Consider the following 27325-nt stretch of genomic DNA (forward strand, 5'->3'; position numbering starts at 1 on the left):
GGTGGCACCCGTGCGCCGCCATTACTACAGAGCAGTAATAAACAAAAATAAGCATTGGCATAGCCAATAGGTCTCGCTTTTGGGACCTTATAAGTATTTAGTTATGCAACTGTAGCATGGCTAAACACTTCTAAGGTCCCAAAAGCGAGACCTATTGGCTGTGCCAATGCTTGTTTTCTATTACAACTCGCACATCGCCTAATCTATTTATTTATTTGGCATCCTTGGCATTTCTATCAAAAACACTGCACACACAAAAAAAACTGGTGGTACACAATACAGAGTGGTAGATTGGCTGGCAATTGAAGTTATCAGTTGGGGTGTGGATTGATTGCGCTAGTTGAGCTGGTACCACTGGTAAAGACAGACACAGATCTATGTAAAAATATGGATAATTCAAGAGCAGGGAAAAAGGTTGGTAAACATTTGTGTCCAAATTGCATCAGAAGACCTGCCAATGCTTTTTTGAGGTCACAAAGGGAAGGACTTGCCTGAATGACTGTTGGAACAGTGCTGCAATGGAGAGGAACTGAAAGGTAAGATGCACTGCACCCAGCAGGGCACAACGAGATGATAGCAGGTCTTAGGGTCTGGCTTAGAGAGTAAAAGAAAAAATATTAGAGAGGTAGTCTGGGAAATGCCATTCACAGCTTTGCAAGTGGCAGACCTGTAAGGCAGCCAGCTTGTGCGTGTTTTTGTTGTTGTTGCAGTTTTATATAGCGTGAACTCGACTCGAAGGTATTGGAGTGCTTTACATGAGCACTCGTTACATTACAGAAGAACATATTTTTTTTTTTTTAAAGCACAGGGAGATTAAGTGATTTGCCCCGAACCACAGGATGTTGAGCTGATGCTTGAACCTCGTTCCCTAGTTCTAAAGTGGACAGCTCTGGCCACATCCTCTCCCATAAGGGTAAGAAAGATATACGTAGGTAGATTGTTCAAGTTTTGGGTGGCAAAATTTAGGATCTTGTCTAGGGGGGGCAACCAAATAGTGGGGGAAGCCCATTGGCAGGGCTTTAATTGGGACGGGTCCTGTTGGTGCTCAGCACAGGCTGTTCAAGAAAGAAGGTGCCTGAGACAGGTCAATGTCGGGCTCTCCGCTTTTGCCCTCACCATCAGGGTGAAAATAAAACCTTAACTCTGCAGAAGTACCACCCTTCACTGCCTGTGATGTAACTTCAAAGAGACTCGTTATAGTTCTTTCACAGTCTCTAGGGTGACGAACCGTCCGTAAAGTTCACGGACCGTCCGTTATTTGGGGCCTATCTTAAGTGAAGGGACCCTGCTCTTCAGCAGGAGGGTACCATGCTCTGGAAGGGGGTGCAGAGGGAGGGAGTCCTCGCCTCTGACCCCGATGCAGCCAATGAGTTTAGATCCCAGTTGGTAGACCAGTTGATGGAGAGAGGTCCTGAACTGGTGGGAGAGTTGTGTTCTGTGGGGTGCTTCTCCTGGGAGAGTGCGGAACCCCAGAAGTAGAGGTAGAGTGAGGAGATGCTTCGCCCGTGATCTCTGGTCAGCCTGAGGATGTGGACCCTAGGTTGGAGGATCAGTGGCAGTTTGGAACTACACTAGAAGGGAGAGTGGACAATGGCTATTATGTGCCAGGGGTTACTGCCCCCCACTCTGTGCTTTGACAAGGGCCAAAGACATCTAGATGGCCCAGGGCCTGGCCCTGGCCAACTAAGGAGTACCAGTGGGGTAGCCTAGTTGGGCACAATTTTTTAAAAATTATTTAGAGGGAACAGCGTGGGTTCAGAGTGGCATAGAACCGGAGGGTGTCCCTGCAGTGCGGGCCCGCGTCCGCGTTCTATCGCCCAAAGCAGGGAAGCCCATCAAGGTAGTGATTGGCCTACCCTGCGTTTTGGCTGGAAGGGGGTTGTGTTGGACTTGGCCCTTTTTGCAGGTTCACCCCTAAAATTTTTGCAGTTCTCCCAGCCTTTTCTCGGTGCGGTGTTTGTGGTTTTAGGCCTCCAGGCGCTTTTACACTGCTGTTCAGTATGAAGTGCGTGCGCTCTGTGTTACATTTGGTGAGATTGGCCTGCCCTCCCATAGGGATGCACTGGGGATTCCCTGCTAAGTGTGTGTCAGTGGTAATTCCTGTTAGGGGAGGAGCAGTGTGGTCAAGTCTAATATGTATGAAATCGTGAGAATGAACGCTGAGCAAGGGTGTGCGCAGATCCGTTATGACTATATGAGAAATACCATTTTTAGAAGTTGGCCTTTCTGTGTGCTATGTGCCTGCCTGCCTGATGTGTATTGGCTGTCTGGTTTTGGAAGGTCAGGGCAGGCTGAGCCAGACCTGGGTTGAATAGAGAGGTCTGCTTTGGAGTATGGGGAGGGGTGACTCTTTGATCCGAGCAGGGCTGTGCCTGGCAAAGTAAATGATGGCTCCACCTCCCACTGTGTGTCTGATGGTGGGCCCCCTCTCCCTGAAAGGGAGGATGCAGCCTCATAAATAAAGTGACCCAAGTCGACACCAAACTGGTTCTGGCCGGTTCGAGTGATTTGTGACTCTCAAGAACAAAGACTTTTGGTAGTATAAGTAAAGGGCTGGGACCCCATGAGGTTGTTCAGTTCCAGGATGCCATGATGCGGTACTAATCCTGCTGGGGCGTGCTGCTGGGGCCCAGGAGGGCTGCCTCCCTGGGCCCTGCCTTGCCCTTTTTATTCCTAAAAGACTTGATGGGACATCCTGTGCCCTGGGAGCGCTTTGCTTTTGATTCCAGGACTGGTTCTCCCTGGGAAAGAAGACCTGCTCCATATAGCGCCTCGTGTGCGCTTTCTTTCAATTCCCCTAGGAGAGGGGAACGCTAGAGCCTCGCGGCGTTAAGCTGCCCATCGGTCCGGAGGGAACCCTCAGGGCGGGGATTCCCCCAACATTGCCGTGATCGAGCGGGTGCCCACCCCGCTTTTTTCTATATTTTATTTGCGGGTGCCCACCCCGCGTTATGAGATACTCGAGGGAGCCTACCCCTCATTGCCGCCAATTAGAGGGATGAAAGACCTCTGCCACGGTCCACAGCCCACCTGGTTGTGGGCAGTGCCGCACGGACAGAAGCGGAAGGGCAGTGAAGCCGGAGACACGAGGTCCCCGGCCGGAGGAGGGAAGAGACGTCTGGAGCCTCGCGGCCCCCCTGTCAAGCCCGTGTCCCCAGAGAGGGACTGGGTGAAGGCGCTGCAGGGGGAGCTTCGCGGGCTCCTCAGGAGGAGTGGTGCCGGTCCTAGTGAAGAGCCGAGTGCCAGCCCGGACGGGACCAGAGTGCCGCTCAGACCCGGTGAGTGGAAGAGCGCCGGAGTATTGTGATGCCCTCCAAGGTGCGGGGTCAGTGCCTTGGTGATCTGAGCGGACCCGCCAGAGAGCGGGCCGCTCCAACGTGGCCACATTGAGAGTAAAGTCCCAGATGGGGATTGGGGGCCACTTTGGTTACAAAGCCAGTCCTTAGTACTGAGTAGCCTCCGCCTGATAGGGGGATGCTCCACCGTTGGGGGCCATTTCTTTTTCCTGAGAGTCCATGATGAGAGGGGCACGTCGGGGCACATTGTCGGTGTCCGCGCTCCTGTGTGGTACAGGCTGTTAGTACCAGTGCTATCTAGGCCTAAAGGGGCCCGTGTTTGCCCCAGTCTGGCCGTTTCACAGCTGCCCCGCTTGCTAGAGGGCAGCTGCAACGTTTTGGACATTTGTTCTAAGGGCACCCTGTGTGCCTAGGCCCACGCTCATCTTCACAGCTGCCCAGCAAGTAGTGGGCAGCTGCTACGTTTAGGCCGTCGGTTCTTTGGGGGCATTGTGGTGTGAGTTGGGAGTGAGATGCACTCCTCTGCCCCAGTACTTCTACAGCGGCGCAGCACTTAGGTCCAGGTGCAACGTTTAGGTCTGCGCAATTGCGCCCGTGGATTCAGCTGCCTTGGCAGCCGCCCTGACATTTTGGACAGAGGGCAGTTGAGCCCCATTGAGAAGGCCAGTTGGCAGGGGGGACAGTTAGGTTTATAGGGCGCCAGGCCCTAATGTGGATTTATGTGGTGCTAGGAAATGTGATTCATGTAGTATGATTTACGCACCCTGTTTTATTCTCTAAATGTGGTTTTATGATTATGAGGTTGCGCATACTGTCTATGTGTGAGTTATTCTATACTGTGATATATGCCTCCAGATATGGTGTAGGCAGGAGGTTATTTGCATACTGTGTTTTATGTCTGAGATTATTTTTTAAACTGTGTTTTATGTATGAGGTTTATTGCATAATGTGTCTAGGCTTATGTATTTTACGCCTAGTGTAATGATGACTGCATAATATGATTTATGATGGCCTAATGTGTTTCTTACTTGCGAGGCCTACTGCCTCAGGTGATGACTGGATAAGGTAGTATGTTAGCGATGCCCATTGCATCATGTGATTTATGCCCTACTGTGGTCGATGCTTGTGATTTATTCCCTACTGTGGTTGATGCTAGTGAGATTATTCCCTAATGTGAGTTATGCTTAGGAGGTTATGGTCTAATACGTTTAGACTTATGAGAAGATTGCATAATGTGTTTATGCTGGTGAGGTTGGCGCAGAATGTATTTCACTCCTGAATGTGATACTGTGTATAATATGGTCTATGTTAAAGGATGATGCTGAGTACAGTGTTTGCCAGTAATTACTGGTTGTGTTCTATGTTTATTCCATATGTCCTTACCTTTACTATTCTTACAAAATGATGGTTCTGACAGTGGTCCATGAGGCCCTGTCATGTGTATATAATCCCCTGTAAATATTGCCCAGTGCCAGTTAGCACAGTGTATATTGTGTGATTACCATTGTTGGAAAACGAGGCAGCATCTGTGAGGCCTGCGCAAATAACATGACTACATTTGTCCTTCACTGGGAACCAAACACCCAATTGTAGCACCTGACTCTCAGAGGGTAGCGTTGCAGAGCAGTCTGAGGCTTATTCAAGGGAGGTGGTGTGGGCTAGTAATCACCATTTGCAGGTGCGCAAAAATAACACTCAATAATTGATTGTCCAGTCTGTACTTTGCTTTATAAAAGTAAGAGTACATTTATTAAACACACACACTACTCAATACTATGCACCAATTTACAAATATACATAAGCTGTTGGAATTACTTTGTGACATTGCATAACATCTCCACCCCTCCCGTTGGGGGTGGGGTCTAGTACCACCACTCCCATGTATGCACATCATCTTGCCCCCGATGCCATTAGTTGAACATAACCTGGGGCGTGGGCCCTGCGCACTGGCACCATCCCAGTGGCGACCCACCCCATTACCTCAACAAGCATTAAAAATGGGTACACCTGCCTTGGTGACACAGGACCCTGACTGAGCATCTCCTACTGACCATAAAGTATGCACCTCTATATCTTAAGGGCTAGCAGTCTGGGGTCTTCACCTAAGTGCAGCAGCAAGAATGCATGTTTAAGCACACTTTAGAATGACAGTACTCAGCAAATTTGTGGATCATTAGAATGTATTGCAATTACAGCCCTAAAGGCATCACAGATGAAATCACAGGATTACATGTACAGCCAGACACCCTAGCAGGAAAGTCTGGTCACATAACCCCACTTTGCCTATGACATCACCTTACACCAGTACTTCACACTGAACAGGTGAACTTCAGTCCCTCTAAAAGAAATATCCATTAGTAAATGCATTTCAGTGCAATTACACCTCTTCACCTCCAGGGGATGCCCTTCTCCAGACATCCGCAACTCAGCCCTTCACTCCTTGATGCAATTATCAGAACAACCTCAGCTGAAAAACAAGTAGTCCCAGCCCAGAAGGTAATAATTGCTGGCTGAGCCCTTGAGGGGTTATTCCTTTCGAATCCCCAGGACACCTAGGGTGACTTGTCTCTTCATGCTGGGGGGGGAAGACTGCGCTTCTCCATCAGCGCCCCCCAGCACCTTTTCACCATTAAGGGTGACCCCCCCTCCCCTGGGGGCCACCAGGCACCAAAGATGCCGCATTTCCATTTGCCTTGCAAGGCACTGTGGGGCGCTTCGTGCTCAGCTTTATGAATATTTGATTCGCAGCTCTCCCGCTGTGCTGGGGAGAGCCGCGGTGTGCTGCCTGCGACTTTGCCTCATCATCAGGCCTCGTTGGGGGGCCCGGTCCCACCTGGACCCCCAGGTAAGTTTCACGGCTCTGGGAGCCTACCCCCGGCCGCCTTGCCCATTTTCGGGGGCCCTGTCCCACCCGGGCCCCTTTCCTCTTCTTTCGGGGTCCAGGTCCCACCCGGGACCCCCGCATGCCTGCCTGGTGGAGGACAGCTCGGGGAGCCCACCCCCGGCTGCCCCTGCCGACTCCCTGTACAGTCTGCACCCTCTGGTGTGTCCGCGGGAGCCGGAGACTTCTTTACCGCTGGAGCGGGCAGACATGGAGGCGGCCTCCCTGGCCGCGGGTCGGGTGCAACGGCACTCCCCCCTCTTCCGCCTCTTCACCGGGGCCCGGGGATGGGGTCCCGGGCCCCTTCCCCGCACATCTTCATGGGGAGCGCGACAGCGTTCCCCGACTTGATCTTCGGTGGGGGCCAGGGTGGGCTCCTGGCACCCCACAGGGCACCTTCACGGGGAGCGCGACGGCGCTCTCCAGTTTCCCTTCTTCTGGGGGCAGCCCCCGGGACCTGACCCACCCCGGGGGCATCTCTGAGACCGGCGGCGGAGCCCCACGCGCTTCGTCGCCAGTCTTTTTGGTGGTCAAAGGTTGCGTACCTTCTGAGGGGCATATCTCAGCCCTTAGGGGTCCAATCTTCTCCATTTGTGTGTCTTCTTGCTCCTGGTGGCGCCTCTCAGCCACTGGGAGCACTCTCCTTTCGCCCTCCAGGTCTCAAAGAGGGTGGATTCAGCAGGGAGCTGTCTTCACTGGCTCCCTGCGCCAGCCTTTAGCCTGGCTCTCCTCCTTGGCCTCTCTTCTCCCTGCGCAGAGGCCACTGCTTCTGCGCACCAGTCCTCGGCTCTTCTTCTGGTGCTGATAGGGTCCTGGGGGCAGTCAGGGGGTCTCTCCTTCCAACTGCCCATTGCGCCAGGCTCCAGCATCTTCAGCTCCAGCAGACCACACCCCAGAGAGAGCTTCTCTTCCTGTGCAATCACTTTTTAAAAGTTGTGTAGGGGGCTGGCAGGAAGTCTCTGTTGGTCCTATCAAACAGTGACACATCACTTCCCTGCCTCTGCTCCCTCCTTCTTGTCCAGCCTCTGGGCTTGTTCAAAATGGTGTCATCCAGGGTCTCTGGCCACATGTCTCTGAAGCCCCTTCCCCCCACGCTGCCTTCCCTCCTTGGTGCAGCCTGGTGCCTGGCACCCAGTGACAGCTGCTAATGGATGAGCCTGTAGCCCCACCCATCTTCTCTTCGTAGAGAGGAGGCCCTAGCTTGTGGAAGAAAGGTTATCAATCCATCCAGATGAGGTCAGCTCTCAGCCTGGGTCTGGTCATGGCTGGCTCAGAGAAATATGACAGTTCTGGATGACCCAAAAGCAGTACAAATATGACTTTGGACTCTGCAGAATACTTCTTTTCACATCAGCTACAGTGGACTTTAGTGCATGTCTGGAATCTGTAGGCCTTTTGGAAATCACTCTAGCCATGGGTCCCACATCCCCATAGTGGAAAATGAAGTGAAAACACAGTAAAACACACTGACTTCCCCTGGCATGGTTCTTTCCAGTGTATAAACACTATTCCATGTCACCACCCAATACTGCATAAGTCCTGCCACACCATTCATTTCGTAGCTGCTCCTGGACTGCGCATGCTAGGAATCACCCCTGCGCAGCCCGTACACGTGTGCACACGCATGTACACATGTGTCTGCATGTAACCAGCCCGGTGTCCCTTACTCCAGCTGCTGCGCAGTGGCCTGGTCAAGCCAGAGGGACACCAGTAAAATCCCCATGCAGTCTCTTACATCCTGAGTTCACTGTGGGTGAGCCCCAACTTATGAGGCTCCCCCACAGAAAAAGCTCAACAATTAGGTGCTCAAAAAGCAAAAAATCAGGGCGGCCCATAGTGTCAGAACCACCTTCTAACAACCATCTAATGTGTTTTATGATAATACAAAGGCTATTTTTGATATAACCATGTGTGGAGTTCCTTTTGTGGTGTGCCTAGTATGTTGTTGCTGTGTGTGTGTTGCGCAAACGCTTTACACATTGCCACCGGGATAAGCCTGACTGCTCGTGCCAAGCTACCAAGGGGGTGGCAGGGGTTATCTTTGTCGTGTAACTCCCTTGCCCTGACTTGAGTGGTGGTTTCTGCCTGGCTCTGGCGCAAGCCTTAGCCAGCCAGAAATCCCATTTCTAATAGTGAAGAATTCCTTTACGGATGCCTTTTGTCCGTAATTTCAGACATCAGAGTGATCTGGCCGCCCCCCTGCAAGCAGCCTTAGAGTTCTGTAACTCACTGCAGGGGCCAGCTTGCGCTCCTGCTGTGATCAGTGGCCTGCAGCGCCCCCTCGCCAACCTGACACAGATTACTATCGGCCCATTATCATTCTGTATGTCGGCCTAATTATCACATTCAGAATGATAATGGGCCTCTCTGCAGTGACCATGGGCATGGCATTTTTCTTTTGTTTAGTGGCGGGTGTCAATTGAAAATCCAGTTGAATAAAAAAAAAAGCCATACTTTATAAATCCTGTTGAAAATGGGTAAAGAAACATTTTAAAATAAAGCGGATAAGTGAAAGACAAATCAATAAAAAAAGGGGAATATTTTAGCAACCTTTATGAAACAGCAGGAGCTGTAGAAGCATTTCGAAATGATAAAACAGGCACATGTTGGTTGTAAGAGGTGTGTTAGCAACATCACACTGCTTGCTTGTGTTTTGTACATTAGTATGCCCTTAATGCACCTTAGTCCATGCTGAAGAGGGAAGTTTAAGGAAGAGTTTGTTTAGTGAAAGTAATTTCAAATCGGCTTTTCACAAACCTCCTGGATGTTTCAAGTGACAGGTTGAAAACAGCCCAGCGGAAAGGAGATTTTTTTCTTGGCATACTGCTGTATAAGCGTAAAAATTGCGAAACCAAACTTTGTTAAAGCAATACAGCATGTCAAACAAAGCATAAAAAGGCAATAAATGCAGCTATTAAAATGAGTGTTGGACGTCCATTTCCTACAATCTTTGGCATCTTCTACTTTCAGAGTTCACAGACCTCTTTGCAATGCTGAATTTGAGAATTTCCCAAAGGGTGGCACCAGAAATGTAATAGATCACCTGTTCTTCAAAGAAAAATGTGCCTTCATGATTGCCCTGATTGTGAAAGGCCATACCGTCATACATGTTGCATGAAAGGACTATACATGTTGCATGAAAGGACTGCTGCAGGCAGCAGTATTGCTTATTGTGAGTGCTACTTAAGTGTATTTCAAGAATGTCACTATTACTACAGTAAAGGTGCAGCAATAATGCCACACGAGCCACCCCCCTGGCGCCCCACACTCGCAAGCAGGAAGAGACACTAATTCTCTATTGGCTGATTTCAATCAGGGTGGGCTAGGTCAGCCCTCTCCCAGCCGCACACTTTTTGCTGAACCATTCTGACTGACTGGCATTGATTGGTGTGCAGGGTCAAACTAGGGCAATCTGGCAGTGGAGAAGGGCTGGCCTGACAGGTCATTGTTTTTGTCTGCTTTTTGGCCTGTTCTAATGTCTGGTGGGCATGTTGTTCTTCTGATGTGTCTTCAGAAGATCAAAACTGTCCCGATTTGTAAATATGGACCACTGTTTATTGGTTATCTGCGTCGCTGATGGAAGCCACTTTTATTCTTGATGACTGGTCCTATTTTCTATCCCAGTCCAGCCCTGTTGATGTGGCCAGATATAGATTTAGAACCACAGTGAAAACCAAAGGGACTACTCAAGATAAACCTGGGCAGGCAAGTAAGCAATCCATTTGTACATGTTCATTTAAATCTGATATTTGTGTTGTATTTTCTATTATGAATGGTAAACTACAGATACCAGGATGTAAAGAAAAAACAGCAAAGACATTAAGAGACAGGTTTTCACCTTCTTGGGGAACACGAGAATTGAAGAGGAGGCTCCGACGTGGAAAGGGAGGTTGTTCCATGCTTTGGAGGTTACATGGGAGAAGGCAAGGCCTCCGGCTTGCTAGTGAGAGTCTGGCTGAGTGGAGGTTTCTGGGAGGTGTGTAGAAGTGTATGTTGATATTCAGGTATGCAGAACTGGTTTTGTGAAGTGCTTTGTGTATGTGTGTGAGCAGTTTGAATCAGGTCCGTTTGTTGATTGAGAGCCAGTGTAGTTCCCTGAGGTGAGAGGTGGTGTGGGCGTGGCAAGAGAGGTTGACTGTTTTAGAACTTAAAATTATCGTGTCTGTGCTTCTTAAGGTGGGCCTCCGTGTGCAGCTGGGTGCAGGTGCTGTACAGCATCTGTGCACTACCGTAGACTGCACTCATCAAGTGATGACATATAGCAGGCGGACACATTTATGTTCAACTGTGGACAAAAAAGGAAGGTAGTTTATAGCTGTTATTGACCTTAAGCCATGACTGTAGGGAAAGAACACAGGTACTGGGAACCTGGACAGCAGGGACCCAGTACACCTGCATCAAAAGCCAGGCAAAATGTGGGGGGTACTGCACCAGAAACCCAGTTTATTTCGGCTGACCACTTGGAGAACTGCACTCTAGTCCACCACTACCGGTCCTAATTAACTATATTCTATGCATGCTGCTTTACATCTCACAATGGCACTCAGATATGAGATGCTAGTAACTAAGTCCACCCGAGCAGATCTTCCTGACCACTTCTCTCACCAAACATGCCTGCTCAGGACCATGAACTGTAAACAAAATATCAGACTGGACAACCCAGTGAAGTAACCATATAAATAGATCATGATCATATGAAATACCACAAAAAGACCTGCACAGTTGATCAAAGCTGCATGCCTACCAAAATAACCATGAAATGAACGACTGTCTCCATAATATAAACTATTTTTGACTTGTACGTGTGTTGGTTGTCTATTTACTTATGTAATATTGCGCGGCCTCCTCTGATGTGTCTGTAAAACTTACCCTTTGTCTTGAATTTTTGTCCTGAATTTTGACCTTCAGTCCTGAATTTTTGTCCTGAAATTTGACCCTTTGTCCTGAATTTTTACATTCACCGTCCTGAATTTGCAACCATGCCAGATGGTCACCCTAACAGTCTCATCATTTCAGAACGAAAGCATTTTCAATATTATTTACAATGAAGCCATAGTTGTTGCTTTTTTATTTTATGCAACTCACAACCATTGACAAAGCCAATAGTCATGGATTGTTGTAGGTGTAATGTTACTTGTTGTATTATATATCTGGATGCAATGACAAAAGCAGCAAAATACCAGTTGAGCAGCACACTATGCTAAGCACAGATTTTTAGCATACGTGTTTTAAGCCACGCCCTTAATTACATTGGCCACGCCCCTTTGAGAGACCCCCCAGTTTTTTCATCCCACTTAAAGCTCTGCCCACTGCTGGGCTATTGCAGTAGTCCTGTCTATTGAATATTAGTGAGCTGATAAGAGCTCTCTCTGTATATTAATTGTGATGTGTGAATGGGTCTTACACGTGTTCTGGATTTGATGTCCTGCGGAAGGGGTTGTAATGGATATGAAGGATTGCATTTCACAGATGGGCTGAAAAGGACCAACAGGTTTCTAGTGAGAGGTGCGAACTTAAAGTTTTGGGGGAAAGTGGATGAAATAAGAGAGATAAGTGCTAAAGAAGTGGGAATGTAAAAGGACACCAGTTTTGAAGTAGTTTTAGCCTGAGGGACCATAAAGCCATCCAGTGACAGATGGCTGTGAGGCACTTAGATTCGAGCGACTGCAAGAGGGGTGATAAGGTAGAAAAGGAGAAAAACATCTATGTGTCTGTTGTAAGGCACTAAGCGGGTCACGTCCATCTTTGTAGAATCCTATGCCCAACGTTCTATGTGGATGTTTAATCCCAGAGAAGATTCTGAGATTGGGCAGTTGTGGAATGGTGAGGAAGAAAGTGTGGTCGGGGAGGTATGAGGTAAGCCATCTGTGTGCTAGACCCGTGATGCTAGTGAGCTGTGTGAAAATAGCAGAGTTCAATGGTCAAGCGTGTCGAAGGCAGAGGACAGGTCCAGAAGTAAGAGGATAGAAGGAAGGGGACCATCAAGGGCAGGTGCCTCCTTGTGAAAGTGCAGTTTATATGGAGTGTCGGGCACAGAAGTATGAGTGGTAGCGCTTGAGGTGGTTATGAGAGGATTGTGAGACGGATTCAACGCAGTAGTATCCGTCATTTGGAAATGATAGGGAGTTGAGTCATTGGGCTGTAGTTGGAAGGTGAAGAAGGATCTGTGCTAGGCTTCTTCAGGAGAGGTAGAACCATAGCAGATTTAAAGCATCACAGCTGTGAGGGAAGAGGTACATAGAGAGGTTACGCTGAGAGAACAATCAGAGGAGAGAGCCAGAGGCTTGACGGGCTGCGGGTTACAAGGACCACATCAAGAACCTGGAAAATTACCAGAGCGGATTATTGAAGTACGTTCAGTAGGAGATGTGTGGTTGCCAGAGCATGTCTGAGTGTACGGGGGTGTAAGAGGGTGGAGTAGTGAGTAATGTAGCCAAGATTTCTCTTATGTTAGATAGTTTGATGAGAAGTAAGATGCAGAGCCATTAGCTCTTATACATGGGTGTGTGATAGGACTGCACGGTGGACTCAGCATTGTGTAGGTCATTCAGGATGATGTTGAAGTGAGGTGATATGGTCTTGGAAGTAAGAGGATTTGGTACTGTCGATGATGCCAGATAATATTCTCAGAACTTGTTTCTAGGCCTCCAGGTGCCATTTACTTAGAAGTGCTTGGATTGCAGCTTACAGACTGTAGGTGCTAGACAAAATTCAGTTTTGTGGCTGTGCGACGGTAGGGGAGAAGGTGCACAGGGGATAGGGTGAATCAAATGCTTGTTTCAGAGTGTTCTTGAACAGTTTGAAATCAAAGTATGTATTTTGAAGTAAAGTGAGGTCATTTTGTATTTGATAAGGGAACACAGAGAGGAAATTAGGAGTATGCTTCGTTTTGGAGACGGAGTCATTTAAAGGAAGGGTGGGAGCCGATGAGATTGTGACCAAAATGTGGATGATGGTGTGACCACATGGACAGGGGTCAAAAGAGGGAAAGTGTTTTGGATATGAGTGTAAGATTTAAGTGTTTTTGTTGGCTATATGTTTGTGTGGAGTGTATGCTGATTAAGGAGTGATCTGGGTAAAGCTGTGAAAATATTATCTATTGTAGTTGCTTAATGAAAGAGAGGTTGGATTTACCTAGAAGGAAGATTGGAGTTATTTGTTTAAGTGATTCAAGTGAAGTTTGTCAACGAAAGGACCAATTGTGCCTGGGAGTTGTTGATGGTCATTGTGTTTACTTTGAAAGGGGCAATGGTAGATGTTCGGCGGTGAGGTGGCACTGATCAGGTAGGAATTACTGCCGCTGATACAAGAAAGCTTGCAATCGCTAAAGCAGTGTGCACTGCTACTGGTACAAACATGCCAGTTGCCTGATGTGCGGTGCAGACTGTGATGTCAGTGGTGCGGAAATGATGTCACTATTAAGCGAACCTTTTTTTTTTGCACTGCTTGAGCATGCTGGTACTTGCTATACCCTGGTGCCACTTTTACATGAAGTGCAACCACTAACACAAGGGGCTGTGGTGTTGCTCTAATACAGGGGTACTCATAGTACGGCCCGCGGCCCGGCAAGCCTTCCTTGGCGGCCCGCGGAACTTGCAGGCAATATACCGGTGTTCTTTTTTTTGTTTTTTTTTTAAAGTGTCACCAAACACCGCCGTTGCAGCAGCCCGGACTCCAAGAGGGGGCCGGCAATTCCAGCGATAGTAAGAGTGGAGCTGTGGGGGCGCTAAGAGGTGAAATACAAAAAAGGCTTGTTAGCAAGTGAATGGTCTTTTAAAGACCTGTGAAGTACTAGGGGCGGCTGTGTGTGTGCGCCTGGGCTGCCACACAGGTGGGGGGTGGGTGGTATATGCACTGCCAGCAGCAACCTGCCAGGCCAGTGAGTGCACAACACTTGCATCACCCTCTCTCTGCCTGCCACTGCCTCCACGCTTCTGAAAGTTAAGAACAAAACGTGCATTTGCGTTTCAAATGTCCGTTCCTGCAGCAGCACACTTCCAAGGCCCATACATGACAGTAACCCGATTCAAGGCCCCATTCTCACGATTTTTTAAAAAAAAGAATCTCCCACTTTGCTCTTCTGAAATGTTGGCATGTATGCTAATACAGTGATTAATAAATAAGCGCAACAGGAACCACCTGCACCAACAGACTACGCATTTTTCCATGGGTGCCACAGCCCGCCATCCAGTACAGTAATAAAAGGCCTTAATAGAAAGATTAGGCTACAATTCAATTATAAAGGTAGCGAGACAACGTTCCTCCGCGACATCAGTGTCTTCCGCAAGCTATGGATTCCTCATGCTGCGAGTGCCCTGGCCCTATTCCAAGTGTTGTGGCGGTAAGCTGACAGAGGACAGACGACAGCAGGGTGTGAGAGTGGGGTGACAGAGGGATGCAGGGAGTGAGAGCCGGGTGAGGTGACAGAGGGACGCAGGGAGTGAGAGCCGGGTGAGGTGACAGAGGAACGCAGGGAGTGAGAGCCAGGTGAGGTGACAGAGGGTTGCAATGAGTGAGAGCCGGGTGAGGTGACAGAGGGCAGCAGGGACTGAGAGCCAGAGGAGGGGACAGAGGGTGACAGAGGGCATTAGGGACTGAGAGACGGGTGAGGTGACAGAGGACAGCAGGGAGTGACAGCTAGCTTTTACATTACACAGGGAGCGGAGGGAGTGGGGGGGACTGTCTCTGGGCTGGTGACGGGGACGTGTAGACACAGTACGTGTGCACTGCCCGAGGCACAGAGATAGACAGAGACAGACAGAGGCAGAGACAGACTGACAGACAGAGACAGATAGAGGCAGAGACAGATAGAGGCAGGGACAGATAGAGGCAGGGACAGATAGAGGCAGGGACAGATAGAGGCAGGGACATCAGAGAGGCAGAGGCAGGGACAGATAGAGACAGAGAGGCAGGGACAGATAGAGGCAGAGAGAGAGAGACACAGATAGAGACAGAGAGGCAGAGACAGAGAGGCAGAGACAGATAGAGACAGGGACAGATAGAGGCAGGGACAGACAGAGGCAGGGACAGATAGAGGCAGAGAGAGAGAGAGACACAGGTAGAGACAGAGACAGACAGATAGAGGCGGAGAGAGAGAGAGAGAGAGAGAGAGAGAGAGAGAGAGAGAGAGAGAGAGAGAGAGAGAGAGAGAGAGAGAGAGAGAGAGAGAGAGAGAGAGAGAGATGTGCATGCCGGGTCTGGTGGCTCAGTGGACGAAGGCATCTGCTGCAGGGGCCTGTGTTCAAGCTCATGGTCACAGTTTTTTTTCTAGCCCCGCCCCTTCCCCACTGGTGCGGCCCTCGGCCACAAACCACACTCTAAATTTGGCCCCCGAGAGAAAGTTTGTCAGTACCCCTGCTCTAATAAATTGTTTTGATACTGGTCTTGGCAGTTTGCTTGTCAGTGGTGTAAACTATGCAGTCAATAGGGGTAATCATTGCAAGGAGGAAGAGTTGCCCCAGGCTTTGTTGGTACCAGTGTAGGTTTTTAAGTGGGCCGGGTCCTTCCTGGTCTCAGACCCAGCAGTAATTAAAAACAGACATTGAAATGGGCCCTATTGTGCCCTCTATTCATGTCCTTAGACGTAATGTCAAAAACACTGATCGAATATTGAACAATGAATGTAAAAATGCTACGGTAAGGTCAGCAACTTAGTTCCTATTTATATTTCACGTTTTACTTAATCTTGCATTCGCTAAGAGTGTTGGCTATTACCAGGATGTTGTATCTGTGTATTTTATTTTAGTGTAGCATAGTTATTCTTGTACCACGCATACTTTGAATTGAGTCTCCTAGTGGTATTTATAACGGATAACATGATTGAGCTCTCCCGAGTTGAGGCTGAAAGCAGTGCAGGATTCTTCTTATCGTGCCTGTCACTGGGTCAAAAGTAGGCCTGGGTGGTAAATTCCGTTCCGCTGGCGGAATTTGGGTAATTTTGCATTCCGCAGAGAACGCGAAATTGCCCAAAATTCTGCTTTCCGCGACTTCGCGAAAATTTTTGCTTGTTCGCGTTCTCAAAATGCGTGTTTGCGACATATTTCTCCCCGAGCACGCAAACAGCGATTGTGAACAGGAAAAAAGCATTGCGAACAAGCAATTCCGCGTGTTCGCGGAATTTCTGCATGTTCGCTGAGATTTTTTACCGTTTCGCGGAGATTTGCGTACCTTAATTCCGCAAATTCCGCCCACCCCTAGTCAAAAGGGTGTTCAGAAGTCATGTTCATCCAATCCTTGGCCTCTGCAGAGGACAGAGTGCAATGGACATGTACTCCAATTGCAAGTGTGTGCAACTATGTGTTAAGGAGAAACAGAGTTGCCAGAATATTGACATGGCGTAAGTAAATGAAAATGCAGTGCTTAGAGGCGCGTGAGCGTGGTGTATATGTTGGGAGTGGTGGGGTGAAGGAGATGCGAGGAAGTGCATTCAAGAGAGAGTGAAAAGAAGGTGCTAGAGGGGAAAGAGCTGAGATGTAAAATACGCAGGTGGACGAGTTGTGGAGATCACAAGGGCATACGTGTCTAACATACAGTGAATATAACAGGAGGGAATGAGAAACTCTGAAGATCGCGACCCCTCCCACAGGCCTGTCCTGTTTAATTCACAATCTCAGAATTGAAACATTTTGAATATGAAAAATCATTGGTGTTTACTCCTTTATCTTAAACAACTGACAACCACTAACAAAGCCAATAGTTGTGGCTGTTTTGTGTGTTACTTGCATTATATATCTGGGAACAATAACAGAAAGCTCAGGGAGGAACCCATATACCGGTTGGGGGCACTCTATGGCAATCACAGACATGTAGTTTGTGTTTAAGGCACGTACCTAATTACATATACCACGCCCCTTATAGAGACCCCCACCACACTTTTTTCATCCCACTTGAAGCCCTGTGCCGGCGTATGGTGTGGTCACAGGTTGTGCTGTGTATGATGCAGACAGTGTTCTGGTTGTGCAAGTAGAACTTGCTGTCACGTGACATCAAGCAGTGCTGTCTATTGCTTGCAGACTGTACTGCCATTGGTTGCTGTGACGTGTTTGCAGTCAGGCTGAGTTGTTACTTGTGCAGGCAGACTGTGCAGCCTAAGGTGTAAGCAGTGTCCTGTCATTCACAGGCTGTGCTCTTACACTCAAGAAGCCAAGATGCCCGTGTTGAGTTGTTACTGGTGTATATTGTGCCGCGCTGTCCCTGGCGCAGCTGCAGACGTTGGAGCTGGGGAACCAGGTCCGAGTCTCGGCTTCGGCTCAACAACCTGTGATTCTGGACAAATCACTTAATATCCCCCTGTCTACCAAAAAATGAATGTGACCTTGTTTAATGTAACTGGGGCTCATGTAAGGCGCTCCAATACCTTCGGGTCGAGTTCGCGCTATATAAAAACTGCAAAAATAAAAGTATGATGTACCTAGTGCAGGCAGGTGTGCTGTCACTGGTGCAGACTGGACGTGCGGTCCCCGACTCTGTTACCTTTCGGCTGCGCTTTCACTAATGCGGCCAGATGGACTGCACTGCACTGCACCAGCAAGGTATGTTGTCACTCGTGGAAACCGGATATGCCGTTATCGGCACAGGCACTGCGCGAGCAGGCAGTTGTCACTGGCGGTGGAGGACTGTGGTGTTAATGGCGCAGACAGGCAGCAGTAACAATTGAGTGCCTGTAGGGGTCCTCTTCAGGTTAGTGCTGCAGTCTCCTGGAGCCCCCCTCCCCTTTGCCTGGGAGGAGTCTGGGAGCAGACACTGTAGGGGGCGGAGACAGGGAGACAGGCAGAGAGAGCGCCACAGACATGGCTCCCACATCCCCCAAGATGCTCCCGAACAAAGGGCAGTGCAGCTCTGCCTCTGGTCCCCGAAGCCTCCTCGTGTGAGGCCCTTGCCTGCGCCAGCCCTGCCTGTGAGTACCGCGTGCCTGTAACAGCTCGCCGAATTCGAATGCCCCCTGCAGGCGACCCCTCCCTTATTCCATCCGCAGACTGTTCTCTACATGTTACTGCTCCATGCCTGTGACCGCATCGTTTCTCTGTTTGTCTCTGCTTCCAGTCTGTGACTGCTCCTGCCTGCGATTGTTCGTGGACTGTAACTGGCCTCCAACTGTGTCCCTGCGCTCTGTAACTGCTGCACACATGAGCCTGCTCCTGCGATTGCTTCCTGTGCGACTGTTTGTTGTCTAGGCCTGGTCCTTACCCGAAAGTGTTCCCTGTGTGGGATTATTTCGTGTGTGTGCCTGGCCTCTACATGCGACTGCATCTTGTCCGTGATTCTACTATGTGCCTGCCACCCTCCCGCGGTGACATCCTGTTTGTAACTGCTCCTGAGTTGTGCCTGCACTCTACTTGTGAGAGACTGCCCCCTACTTGTGAGAGACTGCCCCCTAACCGTGGCAGCTGATTGTAACGCTCCCTCATACCCTGTTACTGCCCTGACTGCGAAACCTCCCTGTGCCCCTTAGAATTCCCCGTCAGTGAAGGCTCCCTATCAGGCAGTGGATGTTTCATGTGACTGTTCCCTGGACGCCTGTGCCTGTTCCCTGCCTGTGTGTTCTCCTCTTCCCTCTCATAGCGTGCTCCCTGTGTAAGTGCTTCCTGGCTCTGACTACCCCACAGCGACTGTCGCCTGCTTAGCTCGGATTGTGACTGCTCTCGCCTGAACAAACCTCCTGCATCTGTCCCTTTTTTAGAGCCTGCTGCCTGCGGAGCCCTCAAGCCCGGAGCCTGAGAAACCTTCACGCTCGGAGCCTGCTGCCTGCGGGACCCTCACCCCCAGAAACTGCTTGCTTGCTGCGGACCCTTCTCACTTCCATGCCCTGTATTTTGCACTTGCCCAAGCTCACACGTGCTTATGTTGTTCTCCTGAAAATCTGTGACTGCCGAGGCCAGTGCTCTCTCCACACAAAAACACACGCAACCTAAAACTGCCCCTTACGAGACTGAGTATGTGGCGCATCGGGGTGACGACAACGCTCATTTATTTACGGACTGCCAACCCCTGCCTTAATAATCCGTCACAGGGTGCTCACAGAGACTGACATTCGAACCCAGCACCATGTCCATCGAATCCGATGCTCTCTTTTAGCATTAGTTCTCGCACTCCGACTCCTCTTAAGTTTAAAATCCCTTCTCTCCAAGCCTGGGACGCTCTGCTACAGCCAAGGGTTCGCTCACCCCCTGATGCTTTACCACTCTGAGTAACGCTCTATTCTAGAGGCCGACACTTTCGCCTCAAGCCTCACATCCCAACTAGAAAGTGACAAACACCCCTTAAACCTGATACTCATGTCTCTCGCAGTCTAAAATTCTATGCCCGACACTCTCCTCCTATATAGCCCGGCAATCTCCCCTCCTTCAGTTTAACACTCAGTTTCTATAGTTTGACACACTCTCAGAGTATGTATCCGTAACACACGCGTCCTACAACTTGGCAGCTGCTCTTTTACACTGACACTTTCTTCCAGCCTAGCATTGTCTTGTCACAGGGCCTGGAGTGCCACACTACCCCCTAGAGCCCGAGATTCTCGCCTACTGTACTCGACACTCTGGACTTGAACCCTGACACTTCCGGGTATCTCTCAGGACCTGTCATACTCATAGCGCCCCACTCCGTCCTCCTGTAGCCAAGCTCTATATTTCCCTTCTTCTCAGAGCCTGACACTCTACCCAGGACCCTGCAGCCTGCTTAGCTTTGCTGCTGCCCACATTACCGTGTGCCCCCGATCTATTCATTGGTCATTGTATGTGCCCTCTGATTGCCCCCTGTGTCCGCTCACCTCCCCCTGCCCCCCACATCTCACCCTGCACTATGTCAAGCAAGCAGCAGCCATACAGGGGGCCCGACGTGAGCTGCTGCGTCAAGTACTCCCTCTTCGCCTTCAATATCATCTTCTGGGTGAGTGTCCCCTGTGCGGTGTTGTAATGTGTATTGGGCGTTTTATTGCAATTTTTTATAGCGCGGACATGGCCCGAAGGCATCAGAGCGCTTTATAACAGTAGCATAATACCAAGGGCACAGCAAGTTAGTTACAAGAATTATGTTCAGACAGATTGCATCGGTAGCTGCGAACAGATATTGTTTACTGTGTGCCAGGTAGTTGCGTCCTTTGTGTGTGTGTGTAGGGGATGGGGGGGATTGGGGCATGAGTCTGTTTTTGAGGGACATTGTTTTTGTGTGTATACCCGCCATGTGACTTCTTGTCACGTGCCATATTTCCCTTTCTAGGATTTGCAGCTAACGGTGGGTTGCATGCCGGGACTTGCAGTTTTACATTTAGGGCAGACATAAAAGGGGCGTCTGCATGTAAAGTGGATTATAACATCAGCACTTGGAGGTGTCTCACACGTCAGTGGGCCGCCCACCTGTGAGCTGTGTGTGTTTTCACGCGAGAGAGATAGGATCTGTGTGCGATGGGGGAGGGGGGCAGCACCATGTGCTGTCTTTGGGGGCAAATGTGCCTGTGGCAATAGCGTGCGAAGGGCTGTGCGCTGCAGGAGGGGCAAGTAAAGGCGTGAGTCTGTTTGATGTGTTGATGAGGAGTGTATGGCGTTTGGCGTGTGTGAGGAGAGAGCTTGTGCTATGCATAGGAACAACGTTTTGTTGTGTGGTGAGCATGCGCGCTGAGCTGCAGAGTGGCCCCATGACAACTTGAGCCAGTTCTGGATGTTTAGACAATTGCATGTTTTATTCCAGGAGCTGTAGTTTACTTTTCAATATTTTACGTACGTGTTCTAAAATCTAAACATAGAGTGCTGCGAGATAAAAAAAAAAAAAGCATTGGCAACGGCATTCTGCTTTTCATGTGCTGCTAATATATGCAAATACAGGCATGCAAAATAGCGGTTTGCACGCATTGCAAGAACAAATATTTGGCACATGAAAGCTCCACCTAGTGGGTTTACCAAGACTGTGGGATAGAGTGGAAAAAAAGAATTGGTTTCTGTGTAGAGTGCATATGGAGCTAGAGAACTGAATGTGACAGACAGTGTGGTGATTGTAGTTTCCAGATGCAAGAATAGCCCCTCATGCATTCCAGTGAACATATTTACTAATAGGTGGAATAATACAGCAAACTGTCAACAGAGGTGTGTGAGAGAAAAACACTCCTGTAGGTAGAGTCAAAAGTCAATTTCTGTATATTTTTAAGAGTTACTAATGGATCCTGCCTTGTTTTTGTACAAAATGCGAATAGGAGGTAAGGAACTGAATGTGACAGTGTGATGACTGCGTGTACTTTTAACATGAAAAAGAGTCCCTCGTACATTCCAATGGAAACACGCACTAAAACGCCAGATGATGCACCAAAGAGCCAAATTGCATGAGGCGAGATGAGCCAAATGCCACTCGGGGTGGGTTTTAAAGAATTGCTAACAAGAAGTCACGGAGACAACTGCGCTTTCAAGCCAGAACTAATAAACACGACCGGCTGAAGGTACCACACGTGACATGGCAGCTGTGTGGGAGCTGTTGTGTATGTCGAGAACAGTACGCTATGTGTGTGTGGGTAGTATGCGATGTGTGAGGAACACTGTCGTATGTGTTAGGGGCGATGTATGTAGGCAGCAGGGCACAGGCCCGGGGGGTGCAGTGAAAGGGGCTCTGTTCACAGCGGTTGAAGCTCTATTGTTCTGCGGTGGAGCAGTACAGTCTCAAAAATAAGTGTTGTTTGTATGTTTGTTGTGCTGGCGTCAGCTGTGTGTGTGTGTGTGTGTTGGGGGGGGGGGGGGCTGTGTGGGCATGGTGGAGTCTGAATCATACTTTTATTTTCTCTGTCGTTGTACCGAGGTTGCTAATGACACTGAAACGTTGGCCAGTCTGAACTTTTCTTTGAGATGTGCTGCACCGGATTAATATACGGCGGGCTGCAGCGAAGACTTGATCGTTATTAGACTAAACGTTAGGATCAAATTAACACAGTCCGGCCCTCAGTACGAGGGTCATGTGGGCGCTGCGCTGGGATGCCTGGGCTTCTTGTCTGGACGGAGCCTGTTTGGGGTGGAGGCTGGGGGCAGATCGCCCGCACTCAGCAGAGCAGAAGTTTTGGAGTAGTACAGGGGACGATGGTGGTAGATTTCTCACAGCCAAAAACGCATCCTCATGAGCCCAGAGGTCACCGTGCACAACAGGGTCGTTGTAATGTGTGTGGTTATGCTTTTGGCTCCCGCGAACATCTTTACCGTACACACACACACCACACAAATGCCCTGCACCTCTCCCGCGGCGCTGTCCTCTTGCACTGTACGAAGTGCCTCTACGCACGAGAGCTGTGCTCTGCTTCTCCACTCAGCGAACTTCCTTTCTTGCATCTCATCCTCCGCGCGGCAAGTCTGTCCCGCTTATCCTGAACATTTCCCAACTGCCCGGCACAGCACGGCCTGTCCTGCACCTCTTTTTTGCACTGCCGGGCGGCCATGCTCCCGAGTCTGCAGTATCCACTCGCCCTTCACGCCATCCTCTGCGCTGACAGTTATCCTCTTTGTACTGTCAGCCTGTCTTGTAACTCATTCTCTGCGCGGTCTGTCCGTTCTGCAGCTTATCCTCAGTGCTGTCAGTCGGCCCGCAACTTGCCATATAACCCGTCTGCCTGCCCTGCACCTCATTCGCTGCGCTGCCAAACTGCCCGACCTTGCAATACAATGTTTGCCCTGGGCTCTGTCCTGTATCTATTTCCTACCGCAGCTCTTTTCCTCGGCATCGCCAGCTTGCCCAGCAATTTTCCCTTTCACTTCTAGTGTGCCAGCATATTGGCATCTACTTTATTACCAGACTGCCATGCCCCCAATACTTTGCGGTGCCTTTCTGCACTGTACCTCTTACCAGCATACCCCTCGCCTCTTTGCAGTTTGTCTTGTTCTCTCATGAGTGTATGTGTTAATACCTCAATTCGCCTCTATATCCCCTCACTTCTATTTTTTTCCAGACGAGTGTCTGTATATTATATCTGCTCTCGTGCAGCGTATTCCGTTTCCAACTCCCAAACCACAGCCCTTCCCGCCAACCCCAGCCCTAATCTCTCACTGCTCCATGTTAAATCCATCCTATGTCCTCCTAACTACATGCCGCTTTGTCCTTCAGCGACTTCTGCCAACCCGAACCGCTTCCTGAAATCCTCTTCCGCTAACCATTTCCGGCTTCCTGTTAATCCCCCCCCCAGCCGCTTCCTGTTTTCCCCAAACGCTTCTGCGTTTCCTGCTAAGCGGCGAACGAGACCTTTAAAGCCCCTGCCGACACATCGCCTATAATTCTGTCACTATACTGTAATTGCTACTGAGATATGCAGAGTTGAAACATAAAAAATGTTGCACAGTGCTGAGGAGTATGTGGAGTGCGTTGGACACTGGGCAACACACCAGACTGTAAGGGGCACGCCTGCGCCCTAGAGACCACCAGTGCACGAGTTTCCGGGCTCTCTGTATTTTTTCGAATTATTTAGGTTACGTCACGCGGATGATTTTACCGGTGTTGGGGAGAGAGTTCTCCCACTTACATCATTGGGAACACTATTCGCCATTCTCCCCAACATTACGTTCCTCCCAAAGCAACACACATTTAGAAATAGCAACAAGCTGCCCCAAACCTTTAAAGGAACATACAGGCCAACACTTTAAAATTTGAATAAAGGAGCTTTTGAAAAAAAAACGGGGTATTTATTTTCTCTATTGACATACTTTGGAGCAAAGCCAAACGGGTCACGTGATAGCTAAAATAAAGACATAAAAAACACCAGGAGTCTGAATCAGGTCTGTTGGCGTGTATAAAGGAACTTCCACCATCCTCATCAATGCGAGATGGCGCAGAATAACCAAGCCAATTTAAGGGCAAAAGGCCGCTTTATTGGTACAGGTATGCCGCTTTATTGGGATAGGTATGCAGCGGAAACTTATATCCTGTATAACTTATGTTAACTTACCCCACCTCACTAATACAGTGTTTCAAACGAATCCCCCCACAAGCCTCCCCTCCCACATGAACAAACCACCCAAACCTTTCTCACCATACCCCTATCATTTAATTTGCCATCCAATTAATTTTGCCATCCATTCCCACGCGCCTCAACCATCGCCCCTGTGTACACTCTGTCAAGGTCTGCCATGGGCTGCCTCAACCTTTGCATCCCATTTCCTGATTGCTATGCTTTTCTGTAATCCAGGAAATACCCTGGACATGTGTATTTTCTTGTTCCTCCCCCCTTTAATGGATTTGATTCGGGTCACAGGTTGTCACCCCACAGCCTCCTTCTTATCCATCAACCAGGCTGTTTCCCCCAAAACTAGAATATCTATAGTACCATTTGAAACCGACTACTTCATTGCCAAGCAATTTCTGATTTCTAGCAAATATAACGTGTTCGCCAGGAATGATAAGTGAATCGATTCTTGTCTGTAAAACATGAAGTACTTATTTAATATCTCCATGTTCTACTACCCCATGTCCCCTACCTTGGCAAAATCTACGCAGTTCTTTTAACTTTATACCCGTCTCTTAATAACCTGTTATATTTCACTGCCCCAGGCTAAGCCCTCCTTGCCACCAACGCTGTCCATACAAACAAAAGTCCCCGACCACATATGTGCAAGCCTATCCAGCTCGTTTTTCATTTCTTTCAATATCCCCAAGCCAGATGATTGGCTTAAATCATTTTCACCCAAATAGTTAGATATAATGTCCAGGCAAAGACTTGCACTCACTCGGCTAGATAACTGTGGGCAGTAGTTGACCCAACTAAAGTATACAAAAAGTGATGGATGGAATGCTTGAATTTATCTCAGCCACTGGTAATTACTCGGCGCAGCATCCCACTCCCTCCTTTTTTTGCACACCATGCCACTTTACTTTTAACCCAGCCATCTCCAAATCAAACTTAACCGTGCTTCAATCAGAACAGTGCAGCCTGAACTGCCAAGCCAGGTCCTCCCTGAACCGTATCAGAAGCAACCCCGGACCAGTGGTTAGACTTAGTGCAAGCAGCCTTCCATCACCTTTTGTGTGTTTCATATACGGCCCTAAGTGGCATGAGTATGCCCAGATGTGGATCCTGTGCTCACTGTGTCACTGGAATGAAGCTGTACCCAGCTGATGAGCCTATAACTAGGGTGAAACCGGTCCTGTTTTATTTTTTTTAACAGAGTTTTATATAGTGCGAACTTGACTCGAGTCGGGTATCAGAGCGCGTTACATAGCACCAATTGCTTTACATGAGGACACATTCATTTTTGTTAGGCACGGGGAGATTAAGTGATTTGCCCTGAATTGCAGGATGTTCAGCGTCATTGCCGAGACTCGAGCCCAGCTCCCCAGATTCAAGGTCGACCGCCCTAGCCATTAGGCCCACTCCTATCCCCAGTTGCTTGTGTTTCGGTTCATGGAGGACCTGGCTTGGCAGTTCGGGCTGGACTTTTCCCTCGAGGAACATTGTCAAGACTGAGTTGCCTATGGCTGGGTTCAAACTGAGGTGGCATGGTGAGCAAAAGAACAATAGGTTGGAGCGCTACCCGAGCTATTGCCAGTGGTTAAACTTATTGCAAGCACCTTTTGATTAGTTGTCCTCACTTAGTACTCCTCCACCACACCATTCAATCTTAGTCTCTGTTGATCTAAATCCTAAATTTTTCCCAAAAGGACAAGCCCCTGCTTTCTTCGCTGCCCTTTTAAGAAAAGAATGGCCGATAATCCAGATATAGAAAGCCGCCATAAAGGGTCCTGATACACAACCAGAAATTAGATAGGAAACATGTTACTACAGTAAAAACCCATCACTTTCTTCAACATCCCCTCTACAACAGACAGACGACCATCTACCCAAACTCATGACCAGTACTTAATTTGTAAAAAAATAAGTGCCGGGGCTCAAAGCTTTATCTCAGAACCTCGTTACCAGCGCTGCCAAATGCGGGGTTGCCATTTGTCTAATCTTTCACCAGACACTATCTTTCCCCCTTTATCTCTGTTTTGCTAGTACTTTTCACTCCTATCTTTTCCCTTTATCGCTATTTTCCAGTTGTTCCCTTCTTGCATCATTACCCATGTTTACCTTTCTCTCTCGTTCTGTCCCAGTCCCTAAAAATAAGTGCTGCTGGACACCACTTGCAATCACCAGCTCAAATTATGCACTGGAAATTGGATTCATGATAGTGGTATGGGCCTAGACTTTGGCTCTCCGGGCCTTACTTGATTATTTAAAGTAAGCACCCCTCGATTATTAAATAAAAAAACACACGTATTTGTTGCCGGAGCTAAGTTGACATTAATTAGTTATTGAAAGGCTTCTCTCTTTCTGTGTAGCCGAGCATGTTCAACAAGGCCCGGTACAGGAGGAGGCAGAAAGATGCATTCACTGGCAGATTCACAGTGAAGTCCATCCCAGTGATACCATCCAGCTCAGCTCCGGCAACAAGGTGCCCAAGAGGCTGTCCCAGGAAGCAAGATGCTGCAGATGCATGCAAAGGCAGGTCACCACTGCACACGACGAGTGAGGGAAACAAGAGGTCCAAATTTGAGTCATTATTCATAATTGAAAAAAGAAGGCACAGCGACATTTATTCACCCACCTACCCTCACCCACTACTTACATTTCTGTGGCACTCATGACACAAGCAGTGTCTGAGGGGTGAGAAGAACGGAGATCCGCCCTACTGCTGGCTTGGATGGAGAGACACAGTCGTGGGCCTCTGTGAAATATTTTATTACTAAGCTCTAAGCACACAGGCTAACGTAATGTACTCATTTTCGTTTGCTCGTCACGTTCCTTCATCCTCGTCCTGGGCCTGGGTTTTCGAGCTTACCTCACCCCGGCTGAGTCATGAGCTCGATCCTAGCATTAATTATCCAATTAGAGGCTCAGGCAGGGTGCAGGCCTTTTGACAGAATGGGTAAAAGTGAAAACAGCTTGGAAGATGATTTGGGAAAAGTACACCTGCTGCGTGCATTCCCCTTTGAAAAATTATCTGCACCACAGCTGCCTGCATAAAAGATAGCTATAGTGCCGGGCCTGGAAAATAAGTGCCGGTGCTCAGCATTGGAAAGCACCGGCACAAATTAAGCACTGCTCATGACATTCTCTATTGAGTAACCCACTCCGGCAGCCTCAGATTTTTTTTTTTTTGTAAACAAACTTTATTAGGCATTTACGTTACATATACCAATACAGTATAATCTTTGG

General features: G+C 48.9%; 1 protein-coding gene across 2 annotated transcripts in view; it reads left to right on the forward strand.

Annotated features, from left to right (window-relative positions):
- The first annotated feature begins 17930 nt into the window (after window positions 1–17930).
- Window positions 17931–27325, forward strand: part of TSPAN17 (tetraspanin 17) — a 93041-nt gene continuing 83646 nt past the window's right edge. Inside the window, exons 1-2 of one of the 2 annotated variants that reach the window (XM_085618299.1) lie at window positions 17931–18073; window positions 18857–20061. In XM_085618299.1, coding sequence (XP_085474425.1) covers window positions 19909–20061 — 153 coding nt within the window. In that variant the 5' untranslated portion in view covers window positions 17931–18073; window positions 18857–19908. The remainder of the gene's footprint in view (window positions 18074–18856; window positions 20062–27325) is intronic. The other variant, XM_085618300.1, reaches the window with a different exon arrangement.

This window comes from Triturus cristatus, chromosome 7 (assembly GCF_964204655.1).
Source record: "Triturus cristatus chromosome 7, aTriCri1.1, whole genome shotgun sequence".
Taxonomy (NCBI): domain Eukaryota; kingdom Metazoa; phylum Chordata; class Amphibia; order Caudata; family Salamandridae; genus Triturus; species Triturus cristatus.